This window comes from Schistocerca nitens, chromosome 3 (assembly GCF_023898315.1).
Source record: "Schistocerca nitens isolate TAMUIC-IGC-003100 chromosome 3, iqSchNite1.1, whole genome shotgun sequence".
NCBI classification, from domain to species: Eukaryota; Metazoa; Arthropoda; class Insecta; order Orthoptera; family Acrididae; genus Schistocerca; species Schistocerca nitens.
In genome coordinates, this window is record NC_064616.1 from 654,051,855 (window position 1) to 654,076,484 (window position 24,630).

Below are 24,630 nucleotides of genomic sequence, written 5' to 3' on the forward strand. Positions count from 1 at the left end.
GGGGTTGGTGGGATCACTCATGGGAAAATTCCTGCAGTAGTGGGTCTTAGAGCTGCACCTTTTTTAGATTGAAGTCAGCTGACAGGTATTCCTGCTTAAGGGAAGTCTCTCTAACAAAGGAACAACTTTTGACAAAGCTTAGGTATCCGAGTAATGAGGGAATTAGTATATTTCACAAAATATACAAGGTATTAGAGATAAAGTTAGTGAACTGCTTATAGATGTTGACTCTGAAATTATTGGTATATCTGAACACTTCTTAAATAAGGAGATAATTCAGAGGCTTCCTTCACCAGGATACAGGTTGGCTGGCAGCTTTTCGGGGAGCTCTTTGCGGTGTGGGGGAGTAACCATGTATGTGAAAAACGGCATCCCATTTGAGTCAATTGATGTTTCAAAGTACTGCACTGAAAAGGTGTTTGAATGTTGTGCAGGTGTGGTTAAATGTAGTGGAGCTAAACTTCTAACTGTTGTTATTTATAGATCCCCAGACTCCGATTTCACAACATTTTTGCTAAAGCTAGAGGAGGTTCTTGGTTCACTTTATACGAACTACAAAAAGTTAGTTATATGTGGTGACTTCAATATTAATTGTATAAGTGATTGTGCTAGGAAGAGGATGCTGGTAGACCTCCTTAATTCATATAATCTTATGCAAACCGTATTCTTTCCAACGAGAGTGCAAGGGAACAGTAGAACAACCATATACAACATTTTTGTTCATTCCTCATTACTAGAGGGGCATTCTGTTAGCAAAAAGGTGAATGGCCTTTCAGATCATGATGCACAAATTTTAACTCTAAAAGATTTTTGTGCTGCAACACGTGTTAAATATAGTCATCAGCTGTTTAGGAAAGCTGATCCAGTTGCTGTACAGACCTTTGTAAACCTTATCAAGGAACAAGAGTGGCAAGATGTTTATAGCGCTGATACAGTAGACGATAAATATAATGCTTTTCTCAAGACTTTTCTCGTGCTCTTTGAAAGCTGCTTTCCGTTAGAACGTTCAAAACAGTGTACTAGCACAAACAGGCAGCCTGGGTGGCTGACTAGAGGGATAAGAATATCTTGTAGAACAAAGTGGCAATTATATCAAAACGTTAGAAACAGTCAAAATCTAAATGCAACAGCCCATTACAAACAGTATTGTAAGGTGCTTAAAATGTTATTAGGAAGGCAAAAAGTATGTGGTATGCAGATAGAATAGCTAAGTCTCAGGATAAAATTAAAACCATATGGTCAGTCGTAAAGGAAGTGGCTGGTCTGCAGAGACAGGTCGAGGATATAGAATCAGTGTGTAGTGGGAATGTCCGTGTTACTGATAAGTCACATATATGTACAGTATTTAATAATCACTTTCTGAATATAGCAGGTGAACTAAATAGAAACCTAGTCCCAACAGGGAATCATATAGCGCTCTTAGAAAAAAGTGTTCCGAGACTGTTACCTGAAATGCTCCTCCATGATACTGACAAGAGGGAGACTGAGGTAATAATTAAATCACTAAAGACCAAGAACTCTCATGGATATGACAGGGTATCTAGCAGAATACTGAAGTATTGTTCGATGTATGTTAGCCCAGTACTTAGCCATATCTGTAACTTTTCCTTTAGGAGTGGTCGGTTTCCTGAGCGATTAAAGTACTCGGTAGTGAAGCCACATTATAAAATGGGAGACATTGATAATGTTGACAATTTTAGACCTATTTCTATGCCATCGGTGTTTGCTAAAGTTATCGAGAAGGTTGTATATACAAGGTTACTGGAGCATTTAAATTCACATAATTTGCTGTCTAATGTTCAGTTTGGTTTTAGAAATGGTTTAACAACTGAAAATGCTATATTCTCTTTTCTCTGTGAGGTTTTGGACAGATTAAATAAAAGGTTGCGAACACTAGGTGTTTTCTTTGATTTAACGAAGGCTTTTGACTGTGTTGACCACAAAATATTACTGCAGAAGTTGGACCGTTATGGAGTAAGGGGAGTAGCTTACAATTGGTTCGCCTCTTACTTAAAGAACATGAAGCAGAAGGCAATTCTCCGCAATATTGAGAGTGGTAGTGATGTTCAGTCCCAATGGGGCACTTAAGTGGGGCGTTCCCCAAGGGTCGGTGCTGGGGCCACTGCTGTTTCTTATTTATATAAATGATATGCATTCTAGTATTTCTGTTTGCTGATGACACCAGCTTGATAGTGAAGGATCTCTGTGTAATATTGAAACAGTATCAAATAATGTAGTTCATGAAATAAGTTTGTGGCTTGTGGAAAATAATTTGATGCTAAATCACAGTAAGACTCAGTTTTTACAGTTTCTAGCCCACAATTCAACAAGAACCGATATTTTGATCAGACAGAATGGGCATATTATAAGCGAGACGGAACAGTTCAAGTTCCTAGGCGTTCTGATTGATAGTTAGCTGTTGTGGAAAGCCCACGTCCAGGATCTTGTTCAGAAACTAAATACTGCTTCATTTACCTTTAGAACAGTATCTGAAATAAGTGACAGTTCAACACGAAAAGTAGTCTACTTCGCATATTTTCATACGCTTATGTCGTATGGTAGTATTTTTTGGGTAATTCTTCAGATTCAAAAAGGGTATTTTTGGCTCAGAAACGGGCTGTTCAAGCTATGTGTGGTGTAAGTTCGAGAACCTCTTGTCGACCCCTATTCAATAGTCTGGGAATTCTGACATTGCCCTCACAGTATATATTTTCTTTAATGTCGTTTGTTGTTAGCAATAATAGCCTATTCCCAAGAGTTAGCAGCTTTCACTCAGTTAATACTAGGCAGAAGTCCAATCTGCATGTGGAATGCACTTCCTTGACTATTGTGCAGAAAGGAGTGCAGTATTTTGTTGCATCCATTTTCAATAAGCTACCACAAGAACTCAAAAATCTTAGCAGTAGCCCAAACGCTTTTAAGTCTAAACTGAAGAGTTTCCTCATGGCTCACTCCTTCTATTCTGTCGACGAGCTCCTGGAAGAGCTAAAAAAAATTAATCAAATTCCAGTGTTACATTGTTAATTTTCCTTATTTAAACTTACGGCTTGTCACCTGAATATGTTTTTTTATATTTCATTTTATCTGTTTCTAACATCGTGTTATAATTTCATGTATTGACTCGTTCAATGCCCATGGAGACTTCTCCTTAATTTGGTCCCACAGAACAATAAATAAATAAATAAAAATAAATAAATAAATAAATCTTGTCATTCTGGATGGTACAATGGATCACCACAACTATGCAAATACCCTTGGGAAACATGTCCACCCCAATACACAGTTTGTTTTTTTCCTCAGCACACTCATCTACCAGCATGAAAATGCAACATGTCATACAACTCTGAGTGTAGCTGCATGCTTTGAAGAGTGCCAGGATGCATTTACCACACTACCCTGGCCACCAAATTCACCAGTTAAATCCAATCGAGAATCCGTGGGACTATCTCAATCGGCCTGTCTGCATAATGCGTCCACAGCCTAGAAACCCAGTGCAGCTCGCCATGCCACTGGAGTTGGCATGGCTCTTCATCCCTGTTGGTTCCTTCCAGAACCTCACTGACTCTCTCTCTGCCCACCCACACTGCAAAAGGTGGTTGTTCATGCTTCCCACAGGTGGTTGCATTGATGTGACTGGATCATACATTACCTCACGGAATTTAACTCCAGTAATATTAAACACGCTAATGGCTTTCCGCTGACTAGTATCTTCAATTTTGTTATATGATTTGATTCATATATTGTACAATGTGTACCATCAGTAAGTACTGACAGTACACAGCCTCAACAACATATGTGTATTTTTAACTGTGCTTTTTAGCAATGCAAAAGAGTTAAAATTTATTCCCTTGTATAATACTTATTTCATGCATCAACACATACTAACACTATTATCAACAACTAATAAAAATCTTTTTTACTTCACACCACCAGCACCAAAAGCGTGGATGATGCTACTGTCACTTGTTGATGTTATCTTACAATGGAAAAATGTCCATTGCCCACTTCACTGTGATAATATATCTACTACAGATTCACTTCAAAAAAAGCCATTTTGGCCCTTTTTCAACGACTTCTCACTTTAACACAAAATATGTTATGAACAGGATATGAGTACATAAGTTATAAGATTCTGCAAGCTTTTCTGAAAGAGAGAAGAGTAGAAGCTGCAATTCCTCTGTCCACTCTTTTGCATCAGATGGCATGTGATCACAATATTCTACATAGTTTAAGGGCCAAAAGCAATGTAGAGCCAATGTCAGTAATAATCACTTCAGAGCAGCTGTGTAGAGGCACAAATCAAATCAATTAAGTACATAAAATTAAAATTTTTTGTAAGGATTTCAACAGTGTTATGGACTACCTGGAGATGGAACTGATGATGTCTTGGTCATCTTCTTCTTCGAAGTAGATTCCACTTGATTTATAATTGGTTGTGGGTCTATACCTCCACGGTCAAAGTGACATTCGAAGGCCAAAAGGTTTTTCGTGTAATGCTTCCGAAGTGTATATGCAGCACTTGAAGATGCTCCGATGCCTAAAAGCCCTGCAATGTCTTTCCAGGTTTTGTTTTTTGTGACCTGTGAATTTAAGTTTGTAATCAAACATACATGAGAAAACTGTGTTTGCTGAAACACAAATAGCTGTTATAAACTGTACATACTATGAATTAAAGTCACCTGTCATGTTTTTCTGTCTGAATGTGAAGGATAGTCTCAGAAAATAGTGTACAGATACTGATACAGCTTTCACTAATAGATAGGTCGATTGACGAGGAAGTTTTGTGTAGATAATTTATTACCAGTGTGCCAGACAAGTTGTCTGACCATAGATACTTAGTGTTACCCATGCAAACCAGGGGTAGGTTGCTAGTGAAGAATCATTATAAGTAATGAGTTTTCTTATGCTACAGGTTAACAATTAAAAATTTCCCCTTGAGGTAACTGTTATTCAAATATTTTTATGCTACTGACAGATCTGAGCTGAAAGATATTAACAAATAATAGAACACACTAGCAACTATCTATTTATGACATCAAATTTTACAGCTAGTCTTAACTACATTACTGTTTAATGTACGTTCATTTTTAATAAATTTCTAAGTTCAGCTTTAACATTTACTACATACACAATAATCTCAAACTGAAGGTAATTCACCACCTTCAGTGGTTTAGGTGAGAGCCTTATTCCTTTGTAATCTGTATTTCCAAAGTAATGGAAGTAATTTCCAAAGTAATTTATAAAATTCAGGAGGTGGTCAACATTAACCTTCACTTATTATTGGAACACACATGAAATAGAAAGATGCTGTGCACTGGTCAAATTTCACACAGTAAAAAACTAACTGCTACTGTTTATGGAAAACAACTTGCACACAGAACCCCCCCCCCCCCCCCCCACACACAAACACACACACAAATGACCACAAAATCCTACTATCTCAATATCCGAGATAAAAAAAAGGAGCAAATACTGCTCAGCAATTAATAAGCAACTGAAGAAGGGCTTAAAACAACAAACAGCTACTCCTCTTTACCTTCATTCTAAACTGTATTAATTCTTTATTAATGGTTATCCAGAACAGTATGTGAAGCTGAAGATTAACGAAATGTAACCAGTCTTCAAATTACTTACTCTGTTTAATGAACTACAAAAACAGAGAGAAAATGTAAATCATTGTTTTGTTTTGTTACGAGTTCATAAATTTCAATATCTGCGATGAACAAGATGGGGAATATTTTGGTGCAGAACAAGTCAGATATGTCAAAACTCATTTTTTATCTTATTACTAACCAATACATACAAAACAGGATTTCTTTATTGCAGACATTAGACTGCAAATTATCATAAAACTGGTTACAATAAAAGTACAGGAAATTGATGTTTCAGATTAAGAGGAAAGAGAACAATTCATTACATAGTAAAGCTACATGGCTCCTTGTGATATCTCACCTCATTCCCACACTCGTGCTGAAGAAGGGTGTAACTGATCAAGCACACGCATAACCTAACACATCTAAACTTAGATTTACACCCTGCAAGCCACCTCTCATGGTATACGGAAAAATCTTTTGAGGATCAGTCAACAAGTAGTGCCTCGTAACTTCCTGCATCAACAGATGCCAGTACTGCAGTTGCTTGCAACGTGGTCAAAGTCTATGTTCATATTAAACAGCGTTCTGTGATAGAAGCCTGAAATGTAGAAGTAAAAATGCCCATTGGCATTCATGAAAGACAGAAAATGTGTAAAGTGATGGAACAGTGGATACCAGCACTGTTTGTCGGCGTAACAACGCTGAAGACAGACCATTGGCTCATGAAAAACAGAGCAGCAGGTGACTCCACCCAACATGCAGCGAGTCAATGACATTATTCATGGTGATCACCAGGTGACTGTGGATGATTTGTGCTATATTACCTCCCACAGTAACGGCATTGTGATGATGATGATCATTTTTTCAGCAAATGTGATACTCAAAGCTTTGTGCGACTCGAGTATCAAGAATATTAACACTCTGTCGGGCGTAATCGGACCGACAGGCACAACTGAAATGTTTTTGTTCCCCCTCTTCCAAATAAGCCAGCGTGGGATTTGCCTGCCATTAGTACCTTCCTATCTTCAGGCAGTGTTTACAACACCCTCCACAAATTTTTGCGTGACCTTTGTAGAGAGCAGATGTGACGTTAGTGGCCTCTCATGCTCATTGCACTTGAATACGTCTCGCTTTTGGAGGTGTGTATTTTTGGTTCTTTTTAAGAGTTGTTATTTTGCTCACTTTATGGATGAGTAATGTGAATTTTGTGAATATCTTGTAAAAATATGCAGTTCAGTAAGCTCGGCCTTTCAGGCACATTCCGACTGAGTACATAATTATCCTCAAGTTCTCTCTTTTAGACTCTAGATTCTTCAAAGATACAGCTCAGAATTATTACAAATTGTCTAACCCCTGTCATCTTGAAAAAATACAGGATTTGCTGATGTACAATGATGAGGAAGACTCCATACTGTCTCAGGATCTTGGTGATGAAAGTGACATTGATTCAGAAGATGAGATGGGAGAATGTGAAGGTGATTCTGTAAAGGAGCGAGATGGTGAGGATACTGCTCAAGATGAAGAAGGAAGAGACAACAAAACAAGGAACTTTTATTTGGGAAGAGGTAAGAAGACCATGTGGGCCAAAAAGGCACCTGAGGAAAGACATCGTAACGGGATCTCACAACATCATCACTCACCTCCCTGGAGTCATAAGAAATGCTTAGAATGCTACAAGTGCAGTTGAGTGTTGGAATAATTTATTAGCTGATGATATCCTTGCCACCATTGTCAAATATGCAAATCAATACACTGACACTATCAAGGATCATTTCACTAGTGAGAGAGACATCAGATCCACAGATGTAATTGACCGAAGAGCATTTACTGGTTCATTGTACCCAGCAGGTGCATACGGAGGGAATGGTCAAAGTCTGGAGGAACTTTGGGAGACTGAAGGTGACAGACTGAAAAATTAAGTCTTGTGATGAATATCAAACAGTTTAACAGTCTGATATGTTGGCTTCGTTTTGACACCTGAATTACCAGAGCCCAACGGAAAGAACTTGACCAGCTAGCTCCTATTCATGAAGTTTTCGAAGAGTTCATGAAAAATTGTCAAAAGAGCTATTGTCCTGAGGATAGCATCACAACAGATGAAATGCTTCCTGGTTTACGTGGTTTATGTCTTTTTTGGCAGTATATACCCCCAAAACCTAACAAATATGGAATAAAACATTTTGGTCTTCTTGATGCTAAAATGATATACACAGTGAACATGGAGATCTAAATTGGACTACAGTCTGGAAGTGCTTTCTGCGTCAGCAACAAACCTACTGGAGTTGTCAAGAGAATGGTTAAGTCCACATTTGGATCTAGTCAAAATATCACTGCTGATAACTGGTATTCAGATACTGATCTTTTGACTATTTGAAGACAAAAAAGCTGTCGTATGATGGAACTGTCTGAAAAAATAAAAGACAACTGCCACCAGATTTTCTTAACATAAAAGGGAACACACAATACAGCAGTATATTTGGCTTTAATGATGGGAAGGTTTTCGTTTCCTACACACTGCGCCATAACAAAAAATTAGATTCTTGTACATTTGCTTCATAATGACGATGTCACTGATCCTGAATCTGGAGAGACGGAAAAAAAAACCAGAGAGAGTCACTTTCTAGAATTCAACAGACGGTGGCATTGATAGTGGCTATCAAATGTGTGTTACTTATTGTATGAGCAGAAACACAAAGCGCTGGCTGGTGATCGTTTTTTATTCACAATGTTGAATGTGGGTGGTCTCAACTCCCAGGTTATGTACCTTGAAAGTAAATTGGAGAAACTGCAGAGAAGAGTGTACCTAAAATCTCTGGCACATCAACTTGTGCTTGGAGAGCTACACAAAGGAAGTATGAAGAAGATTAGAATCCCCTCCAGCTTGTGAAGCTGACTCAAAAGATTTATTCACAAAAAAGACACAGAAATCGCCACCTCTCCCACATCCCAATATACGTAGACGCATCACCTGCACTACAGGAATGGGTCGCAGAAGGATGTCAAACTATGAATGTAAAAACTGCCACAAATATAGTCTGCCAACTTTGCTTATCTGTGCACCGATGTATTTCCTCTGGTAATTGTGAGAGAAGTTGAAAGAAACCAGCATCAAAACAGTGACTTAAAATGGTAGGTTTTTCATAAATTTACTGTGGATAAAATTTATGTGCTGAAAACTGTAACTGTTCAGTGGTGGATTCAAAAGTTCGGTCATTTATATTCTGTTTCTTCTGTGTTTAATAAAATGTTTTTTCAGCATCCATTTTCATATGTTCTGTTACTACACATTCCCATGAAAGCCACCTACCACATTTAGGTTACTAAAGTTGAAAATATTAAATAATAGCTGATTTCAAAACCTCTGCCTGTTATGCTCATTGTGCCTGAACACAGGAGTCTCAGAACTGCACCTGACGAATGGTTAACCAAGCAGAATAAAAGGCCAAGAAAAACAATTTCCTGGCAACTCTTGCAGCCCTTCTGTTTGGAGGGAGAGGAGTTTTGGGAAAATTTGTGATTGGAGACCAAACATGGGTTATTTTTCTGAACCATACTCAAAGAGGTAGTCAATGGAATGGCATCAAAGGAACTCACTGAAGAAGAAAAAGTTCAAAACTTCGTGCCTGGCAGCTAACATTATAGCTACAGTATTCTGGAATGCAGGGGGCAAGATTATTGTTGATTTTTTGGAGCAGAGATGCACAATTAATTCTGTCAACTATGTCAGAACTCTCAAATAGCTTAAAGAACATCTTCAGTGAGTTTGCACAACATAAGCTATGGTGGATGCTGTTGTTCTGAATGACAATGCAAGACCACACATCAGTAATTACATCACTAAAGAGATTGTGAAAACTGGGTAGGAAGTCTTGCCTCATCCCTCATATAGCCCCGGCCTGGCACCATTACGCTTCCATCTATTCGGGCCACTAACAGCAGCACTTCGTGGGATTCACTTTGAAGATGAGGAGGCCATGAAAACATCAGTGTGTCAACGGATTCAGAAGCAGGACTGTGCATTTTACCAATCCAGATTACATGCCCTTGTTAAAAAGATGGACCAAACCCATGGAAATGGACAGATTATATTCAAAAGTTGTAGATTAATTGTCAACGTGTGCTTTCCAATCTATGTAGTTGCATTTGAAATTTTTGACACACACACACACACACACACACACACACAAGAAGCATTTCTTTTTGAGTGACCCTCTTTTAAGCAACAGTTATTTCTCTTTCCTTATCAAACGCACAGAAAAAACTTAACACTTGCACAATGGCTCTATTATTTATTGAAACACATTAAATTCCAATCACAAAATATTCTTAAAAATATATTAGTAGGAAAATCTATTTACAGTACATCTAGTTAGTATGTCTATGGAACTACCATGGAACTAAACACTGCACCTTGCATACCTCCATGAAGCCCCCTCTTTCCTTGACGTAAGCATACAACCGATAGAGATCGAGAGGATTCTTGGAGATGGTGGGACATGCTGAGATAGGTGTTCCACGCTCCTCCATGAACTGCAGCAGTTTGTCAAGCCACATGCGTCGTTCGTGGTTCTCATCCATCTCATACAGTTTGCACAGGCTGTCTGGTTTCTGTGTCACATAACATACTTATTAGTGGGTTCAACCAATACACATTAAAACTCAAAATTTACAAGTACATCAAAATAGTTACAGTATTCTAACACCAATAACCTTAGTTACAATTTGTTGACTGTCAAGTTCAAGTGTAGTTCATACTGCATCTACCCCACTTCCCTACGGGAATACTAAAAACTGCTTTGACATATCTATCTTACCATGTTACATCAAACTGACTGTGATTAAAACTCGACAATTTCAGTTATGTGAAAGAAAGAGTTGTGCCACACAAACAAAAGTTAGCATGCATGTTTGTACGTCTGAAAGGTGACGTCTATTCAAGTTTCACACCAGCTGCACAAGAGTGGCTCTAGTAGTGCCACTATGAGGATACAAATCAGATTTGCTTTAAATACACACTGTTGGGTATAGACAGACGACAATGGACAAATGGCTGCTGAAAACACCAGGTAGAGCTGATTCTTCCCAGGCTCCCAGTACATGGAAACAGACCAACTTGAATCAACGGATAGTGAAAAATACCAAACCCGCTCTGTCAACTGATTTCTTTTTTAGGGATAAATGTATAAGTGGTTCTGGTAGGGTGACACGTCCATTAAGCGTTCAACAATCCAAACTCACTTTCAAATTAATTCAGCAGAACTTTCAAAGTCTTGGCAATAAGCACGAGTTGGATACCATTGCAGCAATTGACAACCCTGATGTTTTAGTTATAAGTGAACACTGGTACACAGATGAGCTAATTAGTGTATGTAAGTCACTTTCCATGATCTTTTGCTCTGCCTTCAGTAGAAAAGAGAAACGTGGTGGCGGTGTAGCTATCTTTGCAGCCAGTGGTAGTAATTATAGTGTAATAGATGTAAGTGCTTTCAGCATTGAGGGTGTAATAGAACTAGCAGCAATTAATTATAAGTGGGGGAAAGACAACTTCATTATTATAGGCCTATACAGACCTCCATCTGGTAGCCTAGATAGTTTCTTAGATGTTCTTAATGACCTGCTTGTTGACATTGACAGTAAACACTGCAATAAAAATGTCTGGGTTAACATAATACTAACTGGAGATACAAACATTGACTTGCTGTCCAATGACTCTGTATCTAAAAAACCAATGCTAATACTAGCTCAATTTAACTTAGCATTTCTGATAAACGAGCCCACTAGAGAGGTCAATAGTGTAAAATCATGCATTGGCAACATTATAACTAACATGTCCCACTTAACATGCAGTGCCTCAGTTCTGAAGCTTGCCATTTCTGACCACCACACAGTACAGGTATTGATAGAAGCTGAAAATCTTCGTGTCAATAGAAAAGAGAAACAATGTGTGACAAAAAGAATGACCAATGATGACAATGTTAAAGATTTCAACAGTTTGCTATAAAGCCTACAATGGAGTGAAAAAAACAGAATTACTTTCAGTGAGTTTTCATCAGATTTTTATTATTGCTTCAACGTCTCATGTCCAGAAATGACTTTTACAGTAAATGACTGCAAAAAGATACAAAAAAATAACTGGATAAATCATGAAACAAAAACAGCAAGAGAGAAACTTAGACTTTTCCAATATGCAATGATAAATAATAACAATAATAATAGACTAAAGGTAGAATTTAAGAACTATAAGAATTACTATAAAGATCTTCTGCTAGAAACTAAAAGTAAATATGTAGCCACAATGTTAAGAAACTCTACTAACACAGGTTTAGCCGTTTGGAAAATAACAAATAGCTTTAGGGATTGTAAGGACAGATCAACAAGTGATTTTACTATAAACCATAAAGGGCATATCATGAAATGTCAATGTCAGATTGCAAATGTTTTTAATGAGTAGTTTTCTTCTGTTGGAAAATCTGTCAATGAGCATTTTAAGAATCTTCAGCATAGATATAGAGGCATTCCACAAACAAAGCATATACTTGGCCCCAACCAATAACAAGGAAGTCAAAAACATAGTAATGTCATTAAAAAATACAAAATCAGCAGGCTATGATGGATTGTCTATCAATACACTGAAAAGATGCATAGACAACATATCTGATGCCATGGCCACAGCAGTAAATGATGTAATTGCATCAGGTTGTTTCCCAGATAGTCTAAAGACAGCACAAATAACCCCGATTCACAAGAAAGGTGATAAATCTAAAATTGAAAACTACTGCCCCATCTCAATCTTACCTGCATTTTCTAAGGTAGTTGAGAAAGTTATTTATACTAGACTAATGACATTCCCGAGTCAACACAATTTAATATTTGAAAATCAGAATGGCTTTATGAAAAACAAGTCAACATCAGTAGCATCAGCACAATTAATAGACAAAATAATAATGGCCATAGAGAAGAAGGAGTATGTAACTGGAGTGTTCTTTGATCTAGAAAAAGCTTTTGATTGTGTCAACATCACCATATTACTTGACAAGCTGTGGAACCTGGGTATCAGAGGAACCGGCTATGAGCTAATAAAATCGTATATGAGCAATAGAAAACAATTTGCCTTGCTTAAAACAAACAGTGGGTCTTACAAATCTAAAATTACTGATATCAAATATGGAGTGCCTCAAGGTTCTGTCTTGGGACCCCTTCTTTTCTTGATTTATGTTAATGATATACAGTATTGTTCTCCTAACTGTACAAAAATATTGTATGCAGATGACACATAAATAGTGTGTAAACACAAAGACTATGAGAGTCTGGAGGTACAGTGCAACAGTGTAACTAATGAAATAGTCAAGTATTTTAATGAAAGCCATCTAAATATAAGTGCTTCAAAGACTGCAATGATGGAATTTAACACAAGGAAACAAATAGAGAATTTGACATGAAATTATCCATGGGAAATGACATTGTAAAAAAGGAAAAATGGACAAAGTTCTTGGGAATTACAATCCAGGACAGCCTCAAATGGGACATGCATATTGATTTCTTAGCATGTAAGCTGTCGAAGAATGTGTTTGCTATAAATATGATTAGCAAATATTGTAAGGACATGTGTGTACTAAAAACTGCTTATCATGCCCTATTCTCATCAAACTTAAACTATGCTGTAGAAATATGGGGTGCAACAACTGAAGCCAACCTAAGTACATTATTAATACTACAGAAAAAAGTTATCAGAATTGTTTGTGGTGCCAAACCTCGAGAATCATGTCGGAATCTGTTCCCAAAATTAGGTGTGCTTACCATTATAGGTGTATACATATTGAAAGTTATATTGCTTGTGAAAACAATAAATCCGAATTTCAACTGTGACCTGCACCAGTATGATACAAGGCAAAAGTTCAGATACCATGTCAACAGCCACAGAACAGCTTTATATTAAAAAAAATGCACTTCATGCTGGGCTGAAGCTAGCCAATGCCCTACCAAAAAGTCTCACAACCCTTCCTACTAACAAATTAAAAGATCAGCTAAAAAGAATTCTAATTGAAAACCCGTTTTATTCCCTAGACGAGTATTATATCTGTATGAAAAGTGCTTCATAAGTATGTCAAGCTCATAGTTTTAAGTAACCTTCAACTAATATAATGTTGATAAAAACAATATTTGTAATATCGTGATTGTATACTACCAAATGTAAAATCCATCAAAATGTAAAATTTATTAATAGTTGGTTGGTTGGGTTTTGGGGGAAGAGACCAAACAGCGAGGTCATCGGTCTCATCGGATTAGGGAAGGAAGTCGGCCGTGCCCTTTCAGAGGAACCATCCCGGCATTTGCCTGGAGCGATTTAGGGAAATCACGGAAAACCTAAATCAGGATGGCCGGATGCGGGATATTTATTAATACAAACAAATCTTTAGTTTGTAATTTATAAACTGACGTATTCAGAAGAATAATCTGTATGATGTCCTGAAACTGTATTATTTCTAGGGATTGTATTTGATTATTCGATGTTGAATAAATATTGTTGTTATTATTATTATTATTATTATTATTATTATTATTATTATTAATGATCATGAGTGTTAGTTATCTTTGAGACTGGACCAGGGTGGGGAGTGGGGGCAGTTATGGGATGCCTTTAAAGTGTACAAACACCTCACTGAGTCTCAACAAGGTTGTTTAATAGGACAATGAGGAGCCGGATGTTCCTTCTGCGATATTGCAGAAAGACTGTGCAGGAATGTAGCCACTGTACGTGATTGCTGCTACATCATACTGCATATGCAGCAGCATTTGGCACCACAGTGACACAATGAACTGTTACAAATTGGTTACTTCATGGATAGTTCAGAGCTACACACACTGCCACCGAGCCCAAACCACTACCATTTGCGACTTCAGTGCTGTCATAGAGTGTCCTCATTGGAAGACAGGGGTGGAGGTCTGTTGTGTTTTCTGATGAAAGCTGGTTCTGTCTCAGTGCCAGTGATGGCCATGTATTGGTTAGGAGTAGGCCAGTCGAGGGGGGGCACCAACCAGTCTGCATGCTGCATGCACTGAACGTACACCTGAAGTCACAGTCTGGATTGTGATTTCTTACGACAACAGGAGCACTCTCATTGTTTTCCCATGCACCTTGACTGTGAATATGTATGTTAGTCTGGTGATCTGACCTGTTGTGCTGCCATTCATGAACAGCATTCCAGGGGGCATTTTCCAACAGGATAACACTGCACTGCTGTAATCCAACATGCCCAACAGAGTGTTGACATGTTGCCTTGACCTGCTCAAACACCAGATCTGCCTCCAATTGAGCACATAAAGGACATCATTGGATGCCAACTCTAGCGACATCCGTAATCATCATTAACCATCCCTGTATGACTGACCAAGTGCAACAGGGAAGGAACTCCATCCCACAAAATGAAAAACGGCACCAGTACAACACAACGCATACATGTTTGCATGCTTACATTCAACATCCTGGCAGTTCCACCATTTATTAATGTACCTGCATTTCACATTTGCAATGGCTTATCTCACACTTACATTAACCTGTGATCTTGAAATGTTAATGCTTAAATATGTTACCTAGACAAATGTATTCCTGACATTTCATCACTCTACGTTAATTATTTTTTGGTGTTCTGACTTTTTTCCATCAGTTTATATTTGTGCATCGAATACAAAAAGAACGAAGAAAATCATTATATCTGACTAACCATCATGGTTAATTGACGAAGTATCTCACAAATTTCAGTATATAACATCTCACTACTATCTGATAGTCGTAATCTATGATATGAGCGTGAAGTATTTTGTGTGGCAGGAAATCACCAATTTTTTGTCATTCCACGCAGTCTTCTCGCTATTTTTGAAGCAAGGCAGAATATTTATTTATTTTAATTAAACAGAGAGAATGTCTTTATCCACAACTTTTGTCTGTCTTGATACAGTGACTAAAACAAACTAAAAATAGTTGTTTTCTTTAGGTTCACAGTATGAGAAGCATACTGATGAGAGCTTGCTTCCAAGTGGGGGAAGTACAAAACACAGCAGTGCAACCACCAGCCACATAAATAGTATCTCTGAAGCCCCAGTGCTTCAGAGACTTTGCTTTTGGGATTATCCCAATACACCTTAAGGTTGATTGAGAAAAATGCAGCAACAAACTGAAAATCTTTTCTTGTTAGTTCATAAAGAAAAAAAATAAAGGCAGATACAAGTGACAACACACAACTCAAAATTAACAAGAAAATTATAAGTGAAGTCTGTAAGTCTGTTAAACAGCAGATCTATACAGGCTAACAATGAAAACCAAAAGTATTTAAGAGCATCTTCATGGAGGACTCTGAGATTGTTAAGTAATTCTGGCACTTGGCACTCACTGACGCTTCAGAACAGTCAGTAGAAGCTACTAAAAGATATGTAACAAAATTTTTGCTGTGTAGTCCCTATAGACTTGTAGATAACAAATGAAGATGGTTACAACATTTTAGTTAAAAATACATGACGTAAGAAAACAACCTTAGCTTGTATAATAAATACAACTAAATCTGTTTCCGAAATATTTTAAAATAATCAACAAACATAAGAGCATGTAGGCAACGGTTGCATACCACCAACTCCCAAACCTGCAAGCAGTACTCACAGCTAACGCAAAAATGGGTAAGATATTATTCCTTATAGATTTCATGACAAACTTGTTACAAAAAAAACATTCAAGTAAATATGGGACAGCTATTTCAAGCTGTAGAAAACTCACCATTTAAGCTAATGTTAGTTAAATAATCAACAATATTGCAGGACACTGCAACCTGTTACAAGCATGTAAACATAGATGAAAGGTAGCATCTCTATAAAGGATGTTGAATCATGCAGATAACAACAGTTTCTGGATGAATTATTCATGCAACTATCAGTGGCTCAGTCAAGACATTGTATTTATTTGCTATTCTTCTGAACTTTTTGTACAATGGCACAGTACTGCATAACCAAATGTATCAGATGACTAAAACAGTGATGAAATAAATAAATCTTGAAAAAAATTCATCTAAATCCATATAAGAAATGCGTGCTGCCCCCCCCCCCCTCCCCACACACACACACACATAAATATAAATGACCATCATCATATATAAGCATTACTCACAGGGCTGGCAGGCGTTCTAGGCCAACTGGGACTATTGACATCACCATACTCTTCATGCATTGAATTGAGACTTGCTGCACCAGGTGATGCCACTGTGCTCTGTGGTGTTGGGGGATGACTATGATAGCCTCCAGAGTTTCCGACCACTGACCCGTCCTTACGAGATTTTGGTGTGCAGCTCGGATCCTCACCTGATGCTGGAAATAAATTGATTAGTTAAGGACAGCATTACAACTTTTTTCTCTACAAGAGTAATATTTTTGCTATGTAAGGGTATTTTTTTTCTTTTTTTTCTCATATGTTCACATGCATTTATATTCTGATAAGAAGTGTCAGAAATGCTTAGTATTGAAAAATACCTGTTGTCATTAAATATTTACTAACTATATCTTTAACAGTTTCTTCATATTTATAAAACAACCAATCTGATATAGTGAAAAGTGGTAAGAAATTAATTCATGCCCTTGGAATTTGAATAGAAAATAAATTTTTGTGTTTTAATAAACAGACCTAGTTTTATTTGTTTTTTACTCTTATGGGTCTTATTGTAACACTTTTCCTTTCTGGGAGCTGTGCGATAATGATAATATAAATAATAATGTGTCAACAATGGTATTTTCTTGTTGGAAAGTTAACCACTCGCCTAAAGTGGATCAGTGTGTGGAGCACAAAAACACATAACAGATAACAGCATTCACACTAGCTTTTGAGCATTACCTCTTTTTCTAGCAATAGTACACACATTCACACACACAACCACATGGACATCCAAGCGCACACTCCTGTGGTCACGGCAAGAAGTAAATGGTTGCCTTTCCTTAACTGAACGTATAGTTCCATCCAGGAACTTCTATTATTGTATTTTCTTGTTGGCTGTAAATTAGCTATGACAACAACAAATCAAAGGAGGAGGAGTCTGTATGATACTTTTAATGGACATGATTAGCTCTTAAGAAAATACATTAATCTGAAGGCAGAAGCATTTACACTAAAACCGAATATGACTGTGACAAACCTGCCGAAGCATTGGATAAAGTTGATTGCTGTGATCCTTCATCCAGAGGTGTACCATCAGGACCAGTCGTTACTACTGAAGTCACAGAGCCTGAGGCAGCAGCAGTAACATTTACCGTTGTTGTGCCTGTAACTTCAGATAATTGCAATGCTGAAACAAATTAAAATATCAATCATGATGAACAACAATAAAAATTAGTTTGGGGGGGTATGAAAAAACAATAAGAAACATGACAGAAGGTAAATGGAGAAATGAAAGAAAAGAAGCAGGAATGCGAAGATTTTGAAATGCCATGACTTTTCAACTCAAAGGGAATGGTAAATGGGAGGAAAAGCAATTTAAAGCCACAGATCATAAAGTCTTTCCTATCTCTTCAAAAGTGGAAGCAAACAAGAAGAAAAAGATATGAATACAAATACTTAATTTAAGGAATAGTAACAAAAAGATATCATCTCAGATATCAATAGCTAATGATTAAAATGAGCAATAAATGTCTGTCTGGAAGGTTTACTGATGTGATACTGCCATTGCAAAATTAATGTGTTCTAGTAATATAGAACAACAAATACATCGTCAGGTGACCAGAGACAAGTAAAAAACCTCTACTAGTTTTCCTTTACATGTTAGTATTTTGCGTAACACACATTTTTTTTCTATCCAATATGTAATCCCCTTGCCTCCTCTCAAAAACTGTGAAGAGGAAATTGTTGATCGGTTATGTATACAGTTCAAAGCGATATAGTTTTACTCTTGGGATTCATAACTTAACTAACGGCCTATACAGTCTATGGTACCACTCTGCTCTGGTACTCACGTTAAAAGGTCACAAAGTTTACCTAGATATATAATGACACCATCCAATTTCAGTCATGCTGTGTGAATTGAGTGTGTCTTCCCTTCACTATTCCCTGTGACGATATCAGAAATGCTTCCTCGTCTCAGAAACAAAATACTATGTGGGAGATTTCTTTGGCACTGTGTAATCAAGTCAACAAGCAAACTAAACAGTACTTTTCCCCCTCCTCATTCAGATTGTGTGCAGTGTCTTTAATTATGCAAATGAAAGCTGGATGTGATTCAGTCCTTTGAGATGATCTATGAGACACTTTCAGATGTTTTACTTGTCTTGGAAAGTATCTCTCTACTGTGGAGACTTCTGATTTCTCAATTTAAGGTTACATAGCTGTTTTCATTTAAGCAGCAAATCAATCTTGATGAATCAAGTAACTCACTTTATCATCAACCTCATGAGTAGATGACATACTTGCATTATTTTGCTCTAATTAATGATAAACACATTCAACGAACAGCTGTAGAAAATTTTCATGTAACTTATTAGTATACCAGTTACTTAGATTCCTGTCAATAAACCTTTCACATCTAATGACAAATTGTGGATTTGGATCCTAAACAGGTCATTATTAATACACAAGACATTTATTGTTTTTGATTTTACATCAATAATCGGCATTTACTTCAAAATTCATATGACTTCATATTTAAAAAAAAAAAAGTGCTATTGTAATGTGTTGCTTCGTCATCTAGAGAAAACAGGATTGAGTAGTCAGTCTTAAGTTGAATGTACTTTTGAAATCAAAACGTTTAGAGTCTGAGACTACCTCAGTTACACAAAGACATGAGACTGAGTCAGCCATGGCTTTGTTAAAGGAACAATCTCAGTATTCATCTGGAAAGACTGGAAAATAGTATGATCAAATGGGGAACAAGCTAGAAGATATTAGAAAATAATGACAAATATTTACATTGCAAATGAAAAATAGAGGTTTTTTGTAAAGGAGAAAAAAAGGTCCAAAAATGTGCACATCACGGCAAATTAACAGCACAGACAACAGAGCTAAAACTATATGGAATATAGTTAAATAATAGACAGGACAACCAGCCAGTGCAATTACACAGAAATATAGTTAAATTGAATAACTATACTGTGTCTAATTCACAATTTGCAAATACTTTAAAAATAATTTTCCAACTGAAGCAAAAAAATAAATAAATAAATAAATAAATTGGGTCAAATATTCCAGCAGAAGCAGCGAAGGAATACAAAAATACAAAAAAAATATTAAGAATACAACAGTTACAGTTTAAAATACACTCCTGGAAATTGAAATAAGAACACCGTGAATTCATTGTCCCAGAAAGGGGAAACTTTATTGACACATTCCTGGGGTCAGATACATCACATGATCACACTGACAGAACCACAGGCACATAGACACAGGCAACAGAGCATGCACAATGTCGGCACTAGTACAGTGTATATCCACCTTTCGCAGCAATGCAGGCTGCTATTCTCCCATGGAGACGATCGTAGAGATGCTGGATGTAGTCCTGTGGAACGGCTTGCCATGCCATTTCTACCTGGCGCCTCAGTTGGACCAGCGTTCGTGCTGGACGTGCAGACCGCGTGAGACGACGCTTCATCCAGTCCCAAACATGCTCAATGGGGGACAGATCCGGAGATCTTGCTGGCCAGGGTAGTTGACTTACACCTTCTAGAGCACGTTGGGTGGCACGGGATACATGCGGACGTGCATTGTCCTGTTGGAACAGCAAGTTCCCTTGCCGGTCTAGGAATGGTAGAACGATGGGTTCGATGACGGTTTGGATGTACCGTGCACTATTCAGTGTCCCCTCGACGATCACCAGTGGTGTACGGCCAGTGTAGGAGATCGCTCCCCACACCATGATGCCGGGTGTTGGCCCTGTGTGCCTCGGTCGTATGCAGTCCTGATTGTGGCGCTCACCTGCACGGCGCCAAACATGCATACGACCATCATTGAAACCAAGGCAGAAGCGACTCTCATCGCTGAAGACGACACGTCTCCATTCGTCCCTCCATTCACGCCTGTCGCGACACCACTGGAGGCGGGCTGCACGATGTTGGGGCGTGAGCGGAAGACGGCCTAACGGTGTGCGGGACCGTAGCCCAGCTTCATGGAGACGGTTGCGAATGGTCCTCGCCGATACCCCAGGAGCAACAGTGTCCCTAATTTGCTGGGAAGTGGCGGTGCAGTCCCCTACGGCACTGCGTAGGATCCTACGGTCTTGGCGTGCATCCGTGCGTCGCTGCGGTCCGGTCCCAGGTCGATGGGCACGTGCACCTTCCGCCGACCACTGGCGACAACATCGATGTACTGTGGAGACCTCACGCCCCACGTGTTGAGCAATTCGGCGGTACGTCCACCCGGCCTCCCGCATGCCCACTATACGCCCTCGCTCAAAGTCCGTCAACTGCACATATGGTTCACGTCCACGCTGTCGCGGCATGCTACCAGTGTTAAAGACTGCGATGGAGCTCCGTATGCCACGGCAAACTGGCTGACACTGACGGCGGCGGTGCACAAATGCTGCGCAGCTAGCGCCATTCGACGGCCAACACTGCGGTTCCTGGTGTGTCCGCTGTGCCGTGCGTGTGATCATTGCTTGTACAGCACTCTCGCAGTGTCCGGAGCAAGTATGGTGGGTCTGACACACCGGTGTCAATGTGTTCTTTTTTCCATTTCCAGGAGTGTAGTTCATTTAATCACCTACGACTGTTTAACTTTCAGTATAATTAGTTTAAAATGGCACTGGAACATGCTTTGGTACAGAGGCATTTGTCGAGAATTTGGTGAATCTCACTCCATAAAACAACATTCTATAGCCACTTCAAAATGACAAAGTTCAAACTTTTCTTGGATGGCAAAACAGACAACTTGAAACTATCTGCTATGTTGTTCCATTATTACAGTCGCAGAGTAACTAACATTCTCTTTCTGGGAAACTTATTGTGTTGGAAATGTCATTCTACAAAATTAAAGCAACTCTACATAGCACCAATATCAGTTCTGAAATGGACAGCGCTATAAAAGTTTTCAATACAAAAGTGCACACAGCATTGGTAGTAATACACAACAATGCATTACTAACAATGGAATTTATCCAGGAGGAGGATATTGGTGTTCAACGTCCCGTCGACAACGGGGTCATTAGAGACGGAGCACAAGCTCGGATTAGGGAAGGATGGGGAAGGAAGTCGGCCGTGCCCTTTCAAAGGAACCATCCCGGCATTTGCCTGGAGTGATCTAGGAAAATCACGGAAAACCTAAATCAGGATGGCCGGACGCGGGATTGAACCGTCGTCCTCCCGAATGCGAGTCCAGTGTCCTACCACTGCGCCACCTCGCTCGGTGGAATTTATCCAGGATCACATTTTAAATAAAAATGTGTATTTAGCAACCACATTTTTTATTCCATCTCAACTGAGATAGCCTTTTATACATTTTCTTGTCAAACATCAGAAGTCTTAAATAGTAACAGCTGGCATTTTTGTAATCTGTCCAGAGTATTTGAAAGTACAGAGCATGAAACTCTCTCAGGAAAATACGAACACTGTAGGCAGGTGAGAATATTTCGGTGACCAGAAAAGAAATCAGAACTAGAGCCCCACAGGGTATCAAGACCATTTCTATTCCTCATATATAAGATTAATATTTCAATTAACACACATCAAGGAAAGTTGAATTTAAGTATGTTACCCTACAGTGGTGTGCGTACGAGGTGGATAGTGGGGTGACGTGCAATAGGCAGGAGCAGTGTACTATGTGGTGTACCAACTAATAAGAGTCATTCTGCCTTTTCAGTCTGTAGTGTGGCTTCTGGGTTGTTATATAGCATTTACCACTGGTTTTCTTGTTAGTTTAAGTATGATACAGGTATTCACTCACTGTAGTGTTCATTATGGGTAGCATAAATCAAATATGGCAAGTTTTATGGTAGCAAGTGAGTGACAGTGATAGTTTTCTGAGCATATAAATGTTTCTATCAGGAGTCACAAGCAGATACAGTTGCCCAATGTAGTACATACCACTGTGTAGGCAATTACCAAGGTAAGCAATGGCTGTGGCATGTGGCACGGGACAAAGACAAAGAGCACACTGGCAACAGAGCAAAGTATTCTCAGCCACCCTGTGCAGAATTTATCTCTCTCTCTCTCTCTCTCTCTCTCTCTCTCTCTCTCTCTCACACACACACACACACACACACAAACACACACACACACACACACACACACACACACACACACACACCTTCTTAATTCCACCCCACTCTCTTAACATGTTTGGTATCAAACTGTTATGTGTTAATTTGCATAAGTTTAAACCACTGCACTATTTAATAGTGTAGCGCAATGGTTAAGTGCCAGACAGCAAACACAAAGGTCCATGTTCAATCCATAGCTAATCCTAGGATATTTTGTGTCACTTATTACTTATTTTGCCTCTGCAGTGTGTTCGTGCAGCACAGCTCAGAGACCACATTAAACTGCCAGTCTCCACTAAGATAGTTCAAAGACCAAATGTGTTAATTTGCATAAGTTTAAACCACTGCACTATTTAATAGTGTAGCGCAATGGTTAAGTGCCAGACAGCAAACACAAAGGTCCATGTTCAATCCATAGCTAATCCTAGGATATTTTGTGTCACTTATTGCTTATTTTGCCTCTGCAGTGTGTTCGTGCAGCACAGCTCAGAGACCACATTAAACTGCCAGTCTCCTCTAAGATAGTTCAAAGACCAAATGAAAGCAAGAGAATACTAGGTCCAAAAGGATCGTATTTAGTAAAGAACTGCACTTAAGTTTTACTTGCTATTTAGTGATCTATGAATGGTTATCATGTAGTCATAAATGCAAATAAATCACACGTTCGTACCTTTGAACTGACTCATTCTACGCCATTACAATAGGAATCGTGCAAATATTTTATGCAGTGCCTTAACTGAAAAAAGTAAGGTGGGTTATATATCCTTTTGAGTTCTTGCATTTCTGCAACTCTATCCTAGTGTTCAAGGTGCCAAGTAATTGTCAGAAATTCCAACTTAAGCCAAACCACTGTTCTTCTACACTGCCTCAGTCCACATGCTGACAGTGTAAAAGAACAGCAGTTTATTGGGGTTTGTGTTAAAAATGTTAACATCATCATTAGAAGCCTCAGATACATTATCGACATGTACATGCTGAAGTCTGACACGAGCTGAAGCACAATACCACTTGATAATGGCCTTAAGGCTGAAATTGCAAAAGTGAAAATAAATAATTTCTACAGTCAATGGCAAATATGATGTCTTTAAAAAAGTTCTACAGCTGTGAACCCTAACCATGAGAAGTTAATCAGAATGTATTTTGCTCTGCTTGCATCCCATAAGCCAGGCCAGCAGTCTTCAACCACCTCCACCAGCTGCCCGTATAAACTGAGGAGGACCTCAGAACCCAAGTGACAGACTTCACTGGTGCCAATGTGAGCCACAACTTGCCACTGTCTGATGCAGTCACACATTGTCACCCATAAAAATGGAGTCATGGCCGAATGCACCCCTGAAAAGACACAGGTGGAATGGAGTGCAGTACTTTAATATCTTTACTGGAGAATATACTGTGTTCAAAGATTTGGAGGTCAGTGCACTCGTGCAACATCATGCCTTGACCCACCATAGCATCCGGACGCCTAAAACAATCACGTTTGACAATGCTGGATGTACCCGCAATGAAGAAATGAGAAAATATAGTATCCTATGACTTTTAGATTAGTGAGTCACAGCTGGAACCTGCAAACTCATACAAACACTTGGGTGTAAAACTTAGTAGGGACATGAAATGGAACGATCAAACAGGCTCAATCATGGGTAAAGCACATAGAAGACATTGGTTTATTGGCAGAGTACTAGGGAAAGACTATCAATCAACAAAGGAGACTGCTTACGTATCGCTCATGCGACGCATCCTAGAAAATTGTTCAACTGTATGGGGCCCATACCAATGGTCACAGGTTTGTTTGACCAGTAGGAGAGAGTTAGAGAGACTATGAAAGA

At 38.6% G+C, this 24,630-nt stretch overlaps 1 protein-coding gene across 1 annotated transcript in view; it reads right to left on the minus strand.

Moving 5' to 3' along the window:
- The window catches only part of LOC126249380 (trithorax group protein osa-like), a 364,811-nt gene that overhangs the window by 57,904 nt on the left and 282,277 nt on the right, over positions 1 to 24,630 (minus strand). The window contains exons 10-13 of the mRNA XM_049951034.1: positions 17,762 to 17,911; positions 16,747 to 16,943; positions 10,005 to 10,202; positions 4,364 to 4,580 (exon numbers count right to left, since the gene is read on the minus strand). Coding sequence (XP_049806991.1) covers positions 4,364 to 4,580; positions 10,005 to 10,202; positions 16,747 to 16,943; positions 17,762 to 17,911 — 762 coding nt within the window. The remainder of the gene's footprint in view (positions 1 to 4,363; positions 4,581 to 10,004; positions 10,203 to 16,746; positions 16,944 to 17,761; positions 17,912 to 24,630) is intronic.